The 10,396-nt window shown below is 31.8% G+C and overlaps 2 protein-coding genes across 2 annotated transcripts in view; one reads left to right on the plus strand and one right to left on the minus strand.

Moving 5' to 3' along the window:
* Window positions 1-3,132: 3,132 nt before the first annotated feature.
* LOC108727153 (uncharacterized) lies at window positions 3,133-6,169 on the plus strand (the record flags this gene model as incomplete). Its single annotated transcript, XM_018455136.1, has 3 exons — window positions 3,133-3,579; window positions 3,644-3,914; window positions 5,818-6,169. Coding segments are annotated over 3 exons (1,026 nt in total), but the record flags the coding sequence as incomplete, so codon positions are not given.
* A 1,246-nt stretch (window positions 6,170-7,415) lies between these two features.
* LOC108727219 (aldose reductase) overlaps window positions 7,416-10,396 on the minus strand; it is a 6,666-nt gene continuing 3,685 nt past the window's right edge. Inside the window, exons 2-5 of the mRNA XM_018455259.1 lie at window positions 10,257-10,396; window positions 8,013-8,219; window positions 7,707-7,855; window positions 7,416-7,563 (exon numbers count right to left, since the gene is read on the minus strand). The exon at window positions 10,257-10,396 is cut by the window's right edge and continues 334 nt beyond it. Of these exons, the coding sequence (XP_018310761.1) occupies window positions 7,521-7,563; window positions 7,707-7,855; window positions 8,013-8,219; window positions 10,257-10,396 (539 nt within the window). The 3' untranslated portion in view covers window positions 7,416-7,520. The remainder of the gene's footprint in view (window positions 7,564-7,706; window positions 7,856-8,012; window positions 8,220-10,256) is intronic.

Genomic DNA, 10,396 nt, shown 5'->3' on the forward strand with positions numbered 1-10,396 from the left:
TGATTCAACTCTACATTTCTGACTGGGTTGTGTAATACGTATGTTGTATTTAATATCGATGGATGTAATTACCTCAACAGAAGTGTTCCTATTCCTCACATGTTAATTGAAATATTGTACAAAGATTTTTAAAAAATTGAATCGTTTTGCAGTGTGCTGTGCGTTGAGATGTTGTTATCAAAGTCGATGAATTTGAAATGGTAAGCTAGCATGATCTCGAAGTATTTGGGGGTCGTAAGAAAGGAAAAAAAGGATGGGGTAATCGGTAACAGTATAGACGAGGGATGAGGGAAAGATCTTAGGAAAGGGATAGTAATTGTAATATGAAAAGGTATGCATCTGAGAGCGATTCTGAGTCTTTTTGTTTGTTAAGGTCCTGCTGTTGTTTTTTATGTTCACCATTTCGGAAATTAAATCTTCTGTTGTAGGATGACTCGTTATCTAGAATTTCGAATTTGTTAATAACTTTTTAATCTTATATAACTACTCTTGATAAAAATACCGATTAAGGGACCCAGCTCTAATGACTTTGACCTTGACATATGTTGTCAAGATCATGACCCTGAGTGACCTCCAATAGGTTAGCTGTCGCTCGTTATTCGTTAAAAAGTTATTAATAAAAAAAGATTAATAAATAACGTTTTATTTCTGCTATATATAATATTAAAAACTATTCTATATCCTTTCTTGCTTACGAAATGGCTTTCCATGCAAAACGACTCCCATCCCACCTCCCCCCAGTTTCAGGGACGCACGACTTCCATGCGAAGCGACTCTCATCCCACCTCCCCCCTTGCTTAGGAATGCACGACTCCCACGCGAAGTCGCTTCGGATTAATCATTTTGCAACAACACTTGATTTCTTTATTTTTTTTTTATATGTTGAGACGAAAAACGCCATATCCATTTCAATTTCGACACAGAACGTTTTTCGACTTTTATTGACAATCCACAACGAGTAGGTGGCATTGATGTTGATGATAGAATTATTTTTATCTCCTCGAGAAAAACTTATGCAACTTCATTCACAGAAATGATATTGTGAAATGAAGAAAAAATAGAAAAATTCACCAATTTCAAATGAAGACAAGGATGAATATTAGTACACATAACGTAAGATTATATAAATGTGGCTATCTTCGAAGACTGAACAGTACTAAGACCAATGAGATTTCTATGTTTACGTTTTAAAAACATAAACAACATAAACATTGCCTCGTAGCAGGGGGGGAGATGGGGTGGGAGTCGCTTCGCGTAGAAGTCGTGCGCCCCTGAAGCAGGGGTGAGGTGGGGTGAAAGTAATTTTGCGTGGAAAATTGTATTCCTTAAATTTGTCCACCTCATACCTCTCTCCCTGTTTAAAGTTATCTGACTCTTCATATAAAGCAAAGAAATAATAACTATATTTATGTATATATTTAAAAAATTAACAATTAAATTGCAAAGACATGTCTCTATAATATACGTAAAATATGTAAATGTATTATGTGACATATATGTGTCGAAAGTTGAAAAATGTCATTTATCAAAATTTTTATAGTGATCAAAATTTTTCGGATCAAAATAGAATATCCTAGGGATGTTTTATATTAATACAATGATAATTACAAATGTCCTGAGCTAATCATATGGACGATTTAATGTTTTGGATCAAAATGGAATCAATCTGATCAAATTAGAATATCCTAAGAAAATACATTGCTGTGTGAGGAGTACAGCAAAGGTTTGCAATAATTACAATTGGAGAGTGTCAGAACTAAAAGATTAGAAGTAAAGAATGTCATAGTTATTTTGGACACAAACGATATGACGTATTACGTGCCAATTAAGATATATTTCATACGAAGCTTATAAAGATTTTTATTATACTGAATGTTATATTAAGTCTGTATTCGAAAACATTACTTGGATGTGCCCCCATGTATCATCTTATCCTTGTTTAACATTGGGTGAACAACAATGACAAAACGATACACTGAGGCACTCAGGTAATATTTCCGAACGCAGTCTTATGGTACATTTCCACTGAGCGCGTCACGCGTCGTCCATTGCGTTACGACGCGAAGCGAAAGAAGTTCAAGAATAGCGTCGTATTAATTCACACTGAACGCGTGTGATCAATTAATAATTTAGAACTCACGAATACCGTTCTATTTCCCGTGACCTGTCTCATGGTGAATGCGCGCAATCCAGGATCCAGGAAGAATATTTTGTCTCTAGAATCTTTTATCTCTAAAATGTCGAGCAAAATTACGATACGTCATGCAAAGAGTTGCGCGTCATATACTTGTGATATCTCATGGAGTTCCTTGGATATCTTACGGATGTCGTCTAAGACGTCCGTGGGACCTCACACATGCGGACACTTGTATATCAGGATATCCGTTGGATAACTAAGACCATCCACGGATATCACAAGATTATCGCGATATTTCAAATATGACGCCCGTTGGACATTCCTAGGATAAAGTATGCTGTGTGGTAAGGCGGGGCCTTGCTTATCCTTAGGTTCGCCCCTACTTGAATAAAAAGATAATGTATAATTCCAAAAGATAAGCTTTCATGCTCATTAAACATATTATCAAGTTACATCAAAATAATTGGAACGATTTTTGAAATTTCTGAAAAAAAACGAAATTTTTTTCCAACTCTTTGACACCTTGTATCTTTGAAATGTAGCCGTTTCCAACAAATTATCATATGAAGTTTTAGTCTTGAATTCATGTGAACAATCACTCCTTAAAATCTTTTAGCGTACTTAAGATATACTTTGTATACATATGGACTATTTAAAAAACACCATTTGCAAAACTCAAAAGATTTCAAGTCATGCAATCAGTTCCAAGTACTAGATATGAAAAAGTGAAACCGATCTTCATAGATACGACTCGTAGTAACGATGTTAGATAAAGACTTCAGGCCGCTTGCGTCTTATAATCAAACCATTCCTGTTCTATCATTCTTTTTATCCTTCTTAAATATCCTTCTTAAAACTTCGCAGAAATATTGTTCAATGTGTATATTTTAAGAATGTGAATTTTAAAAAAATTGGAAAAAATTTTTTTGAGCGGTTTTGTCTCTTAAAAATCGAAATTAAAGCAGTAAATATTACAGTAATAATTCATGCGATAGGAACTCACAATCAAATCTCCGTTAATGCAGGATAAGATCATAGACGCGGATGTGAAACTGGAGGAAACTGGCATGGAACTGGAGTCCTTGGAGCTGGATAATAAAGAAATGGAAGAAAAATTGGCAGAATTGCGCAATGAGATACAGAAATGCAATACACCTAGCCTACATTCCATTCATTCCGAAGATCTGATATGTCTGAAAAAAATTCGTCAATTCGCTGAAGAAGAATTGAAATTGAAAAACTATATCAGAGAGCTGGAAAGTAAAGAATTCATGTACAGGCGACAAATGAGTAAGTTGCTGTCCTGCAAGAAATTTCAGCGTGATAGTGAAAAAATGCAGGAATCAAAGGAAACTGGTAAAAAGTTATTCGATTTATTAAAAGATTACACACGTAATAAATATGTGACGAAGAAAAAATTTAAATTTGAAGATAGGAAACGAGTGAGTATTAGGAATAAACAACATTTATATACTTCCTGTTCTATGTATATTTCTTAATTTTTAGAAGACTTGCTGCTTATGTGCAACGTCGGTAACGTTAAATGCTTACGAAAAGGCATCGAAAAGACCATTCGAAGTCTACGAAAAATTATGTCCACCGCTTTCATGCTGTGTTCCATTGGACCGTCGCGCATCACGTACAACCGCGAGTAAATCGCATGATTGTATTTGTTGCAAATCTTGCCGACGAGTTTCTTCAGCTGTATTCAAATCTAAATCTCCATGTTCGACAAAACCTCCTTGCGAGTCTTTATTTAACGTCGCTTTGAAAACAGGCATGTTATAGACTGATCGACCTATTTTCTTTCAAATTTTATTAGAAATATTCAATGTAACAAAAAAATGTATGTAAATTTATTTTGCATAATTAAGGGAGGATCCCATCTCTGGCACCTAAAAATCAGTTCTAACTTTGTGAATTTTTTGGGAAAAAATGAATAACTTGATTGAAAAATCAATTTGAGAATGAGAGGGTTTTATTATACATCTTTTCTAGTGTAAAAAATAATTTTTTTATCTCATTTGAACGACAAAATGACTGCTTCCTGATCCAATTACGGGAATATTTTTTATGAGACGGGCTTAAGCGGTGTACACGGTTTCGGCAAAATGGTTCAATCTATGCTAACTAAAGAAAAATGACATCATTTTACTGTTATGGTTATCGTCTGACGTAGGAATTTTTAAAAATATTGATTTCTCTTGAAATGGCGACGGTTTGAAAAAAAGTTGCAATTTTTCGAAAAAAAATTGTCTTTAATTATCGAAAAAACTACACAATATATATATATATTTTTTGCAAAAGTCCTACGTCAGATGATATATTGCTGAGAATATTCATTTAAAATTTGAAGTTAATCCAATGTAAACTTTTTGAATTATCATGTACAGTGCGGAGCATTAATTCGCTGGGTCATAGTAGTGGCTGGACTTATTGACGCTGAGTCGGTAACGCTCAAAGCGCGCGCGCGCGCTTGAAATAAGAAGAGTCACTGACAAACTGTGTGGAAATTTATTGCATTTTTTTCCTGTTGCGTATAAAATTATATATTCCTGCAGAAATGCATGAATTATATCTCCGTTTATGTTTACACTGTTCTTTATATCTATATAAATTTATGATTTATGTATTATATATTATAAATTATATATTGCACAAATAAGTATACATATAACATAACGGAGATAAACATATATGTTTAGAAAGAAATGTAAAAGATCTTTTAATCTTTATAAAGAAATGTAAAAGATAAAGGAATGGATTATTGCAATCTATAATATTTATAGAAAATACCGAGTATATTTTCAAAAAATTTTAAGGGACTTGTATGAATACTTCTCATATTAATATTAATCAAAATTAGCCCGATATGAATAAGTCCAATAAGAAAGAAAGAATTCTATCTTTGATCGAAACAGGTTTTATTCCTTAATATTTAATTTATTAAATTTTATTTTAATTACATTTTTCAGCACTATAAACTGCGTGTTATTGGTCTTAAATGCAGTCATAAATTGAAGCTGAAAATAATGTCACAATTATTAATTTTAAACGAAGATATAATTCATGCATTTCTGCAGGAATATATAATTTTATACACAACAGGAAATAAATGCAATAAATTTCCACACAGTTTGTCAGTGATTTTTCTTATTTCAAGCGCGCGCGCGCGCTTTAAACGTTACCGACTCAGCGTCAATAAGTTCAGCCACTACTATGACCAAGAGAATTAATGCTCCGCACTGTACACCGTCTCGAAAAATGCAGTTTTTGAGAAAAATATGTTTAAAATGGAGCGTGCGCTTTCTTGATATTTATTAATGGCATCACTCTCACACTGAAACCGACGCTGAAATTGCTGAAATTGGATTTAGTACAAGTTGTGACATCTATAGATAGCATCTAGAGCTGATATTTTGATGAGGATACATAGTTCTGTATACTTGCAAGTCCCGGGCGAATTACAAAAGAGGCGGAGTCACTCCGGCCTGCCGCAGTTGAAATTTACTTTCTCGACCACTTTGACTTTGAATTTCGCTTCCAAATCTTTTTTCTCGTATTCTTAAGGGTTTAAACTAATGATTAAAACAATAAAAAAAATTTCGATTTTTGAAACCTCAGGGATGGGGTCTCCCTTAAATTAATATTCAGTTATAAATAATCGCATAAATTTTCAGATGTACCGCAATCATCCAAACAATTAACGCAATCTTCGGTACCATGTGATATATATTCCAGTAAAACATGCAATGAGTGTATGACTCCTTCCGCATGCAAGCAAATTAATATTTGCAGATACGATTGCGAAGAAAAACACAAACGTGAATTATGTAATTGCAATGTTAGATCTTTGGACAAGGCCTATCAATCAATATCTTCGGAAATGATGCATTCGGAATCAGAAATAGACAGCAACAGCGATGAAGAGTTCTGCGAGTGCTGCTCCTGTGGTTGCGAAGATGACTTATTACAGCAATATAATTAATGTCCGAATATTTACGAAATCAATCAAATTAACCAGCTTTAATGTTCTAGATAGTACAATAATTTTTTGAATTATAAGCTAACTTTAAATGCTTATAAGTAAAAAACCATTTTACTTTTATAGTCTCAATTATTATTTTTGGATTCTTTTGATCATTCTAAGATGAAAATCCTAATACGAAAATATCGAGGCTATAATAGTTTTCGAATTACACACTATCTATAACTAATTATAATTCAAAAGTTATTACAACCTCAACATTTTGGTATTAGAATTTTCGTCTCAAAATGATCTCAGGAATCTCTCCTTAAGCGTTATTCGGGTCTTTACGGAACACTCTGTATATATATATATTTATATTAATAATCGATTCTAAATTAAACTCAACTAACTGTTAAAGACTCCTTTTATATATTTATATGGACACATGTTTAACCCAGCTTCGAGGCATAACTCTAATACGATACGCTAAATTAAAATATCGTCATCAAATGATGCTCAAAATTTTTACATGACTATGCAACTCAAGATTCAATTCGCTCGACCACCTACGCAAACAGAAATAAAAATAAAGCAAAATTCAATATGAAAGAACAAGAAAAATAGTAAAGAGAAATGAAAAACCTATACATATTCTACTTCTGCTCAAAGATGCAACAATTATCACGTCGTGAAAATTCAATCTATTCTCTCAACTAAATTCGCTGTGGTAAGAAATAGTATGGTGACATGTCATAAAGTGTTCTTGTATGAAAGCCTATAAAGCTTGTAAATGAATTTTCAGGTGTATCGCAGCCACTCATACAATTAGAACAATTCTCATTGCCATGTGAGCTCAATAATATGTATGACGAGTACGTGACTTTTGCCGCTTATATGCAAATTAATATGTGCAAATAGGATTGCGAAGAAAAACACTGATAAGAATGATTCAACTGTATAATTGTAATATTATTAGACTATTGGACAAAATTTATTAATCAACATTTTCAAGGATTCTTCATTCGGGATCAGAAATTGACAGCAACAAGGAGTTTTTAGAAGATTTATTCCTGTAGTTAGTAAATTAGTAGTTCGTCAATTAGTGGTAATAACTCGCTGTACTATTATTTTATGCAATATAAACGTACCCTTTATTTCATCACACGTGCACAAGTTTTGATATAATTGAATTCTGTATAAAAAATTAATATTTGGTAAAACAGTAACAATAACTATAGAATGTATTTGCTGTAATATTTATAAAAGTAATATTATAAGAAAATATCGTGAAAGAAAAATATATACACACAAACTAATAATGTTCAAAAATATGTTTGCAAAAATTAAAATGCGAAAAGTTTAATAGAAGACAGACACAGATATATCATAACTTCATTTGCTCATTTTGATTTCTCAGAATGGAATATTAAATGGATAATAAGGACTGGCTTTCGACCTGAAAATAAAAAATAAAAAGAAATATTAATATATCGCAAAACTTGATAAAAGTTTTATTTATTATATTCTATATCCTATGTATTAGTATATAAAATGTCGTCTTTAAATAACAACGATAAACATAAACTAGTAAATCCTTACCCCTCTACTGGACAAATTCTTCCGTTACAATCAAAAGTGTCAATATAAGCAATATCTTCGGGTGAAAGTTTAAAATCAAATATGTTCATGTTCTGAGCAATTCGTGACTTGGTAACTGATTTAGGAATCACTATATGGCCACGATCCACCTGCAAATAATTATTAAAGTTTTATATTAATGTATAAAAAATCATAAATATTGAACTATAACTTAAAAGTATTAAATTATATGCAATACTTTTTATTAGACGAGTTTAATAATTTATTATAAAGTACACTTGAGACATTAACATCGTAATAACATACCTGATAACGAATAAGTATTTGTGCAGGAGTCTTGTTATATTTCTTCCCGAGGTCAATTAATTTCTTGTCTTCTAACAATTTTGGATCATCAGGCTTAGCCCATGGTCTATCTGGTGATCCGAGTGGACTGTAAGCTGTAATAAGAATGTCTCTTTCCTTGCAGAAGTCTGATAGCTTTTTTTGCGCCAAGTATGGATGGCATTCGACCTGAAAAATAATACAAAAATAAAGAAAAGTGTCCAGAGATGTCAATGGAGATACTTATGTTTTTATTATTTTTCTTTGTATATAATTTCTATGTAACATGTATAAATCAAAAAGTACTGTTAGCTATAAAAGAGCAGGATTTCTTTATATTGTCAAATTTTTGACTTTCCAAAATAATATCCTATTTTGAAAAATAATTTCAATTAACATACCCATACAGCACAGAAACTTGCAGTATCATTGCAAAAACATTGCAACATTGCAGATTGCGCTGTAATATCACTGTAACATTGTAGATATCAGAAATTATAATATATACAGGGTGTTAGTTAAGTATGGCAACATACTTAATTAACATCCTGTATAATACGTATTACGACGCAAGATTATACAAATTAGGCTTGCAGCATTGTTTGCAACAGAGATATTAAAAACATTTTAGCTTTTATATAAAGTGAATAATGAACTGCTGTCACATATGGAAAAATACGTTAATTACACTTTATATAATTATTAATTATTTCCATTAATTTAGGAATTATAATGTTCGTTGAAACATTGGGCGCGTTCAAGTTGACAAAGCGGCTAACCTGCTCGCCAAGCAAATGAACATAATTGGTTGTTACTTATAGATCCAACCAATCATATTCAATCGCTCGGTAAGCACGCCTAGCCGCTTTGCCGTCTTGAACTCGCCCATTGTTGTCGTCACCGCGCGACAAGATTTTTCAACTTTCATAACACAGGCCTGTAAAATTGGAGGTGTTGAAAGTTGATTGGGATTTGACAATGCTTTCTTACGTAATTTTTTACGCTGAACCCGAATCCGGCTGCAGAATTACTTTATCACGTCAAGATTTCGAGATACTTTACCTAAAACTGCCAAAAAAGCCATTTTCAATCAATTTTAAATCAAATTAAAAATTAAGAAAATTTTTGTTGTCAAATTTTGTTGTATTTAAAATACTAGTAAGATACGAGCAGTGAAAGTATAACAATTCTCGCAGATTTAAAAATATTCTGTAACAAAAGGTAGAACAGTCAACTAATCTGTCCAGAAATCCGTTTGTTCTAATACAACGGTATATGGATTAAGCTCCTATGAGGTACGATTCATTGAACTTTGAATAAATATATCTCCGAAAGAAAAAATCGCTTTGAGATGGTTCAAAATGGATTTTGAAGGCGCCGTATAGTAGTAAATGATACCGTTGATGGATTTGACAACAAAAATTTTCTTAATTTTTAATTTAAAATATGGTTGAAAACGGCTTTTTTGACAGTTTTAGGTTAGGATATCTCGAAATCTTGACGTGATAGAGCAATTCTGCAACCGGATTCGGATTCAGCGCAAAAAATTACGCAAGAAAGCATTGTCAAATCCCAATCAACAAAACCATGCAAGCCTGTGTAACTTTTTGGAATATTTAGATTTAAACAATTCTTTGAATATTGCAAAGAAAATGAAATAAAATGCGTGAAGTTTCTTATTATTTCTATTTCACCAGTTAAGAATATGTGCAAAATAGGCGTACCTGCATAAAGTGTAAAACATATATGTCCATATAAGTAAACTTTAAAAAATATATATACCTGCATATAAAATATTTCCAATTAAGTATAAAATACAATAATTATATAAAATTATATATAAAATATTAAATTTTATATATAATATAAAGTATATATTAATTAGTTCTTTTTCTGCATTTTTTTTATTTATATCACAAATTGTATTTCAAATTATATTTAATAATAATAAAAGAACTATTTTTAATAATAGTTGCAAATACATTGCGCTACAACATTGCGCTACGACATTACAGCGCAATCTTGCTGAAGGCAGACATTTTTATGACGCTATGACATTACAGCAATGTACAATCTATTTGCAATATTACAATATTGCAATGAGATATATCTACAATCATTTTGCAATCTTTCTGTGCTGTATGGGTAATTAGATTGAATTTAATAAAAATTAATTATTGTCAGAGTTTTTTACAATTATTATCATTCTTAATAATCTTAATTTACCTGATTTGTAACAGGTTTAACCGTTGCATTCTCGAGCAATCTGGTGATCTGTTCGGAATTAAAATTACTGACACCAATGTTTTTCGTCAAACCTTTGGCCAGCACATCTTCCATAGCTTTCCAAGTATCGAGATAATCTA

The sequence above is a fragment of the Mycetomoellerius zeteki genome, unplaced genomic scaffold, assembly GCF_001594055.1.
Source record: "Mycetomoellerius zeteki isolate Tzet28-1 unplaced genomic scaffold, Tzet1.0 scaffold471, whole genome shotgun sequence".
Taxonomy (NCBI): Eukaryota; Metazoa; Arthropoda; class Insecta; order Hymenoptera; family Formicidae; genus Mycetomoellerius; species Mycetomoellerius zeteki.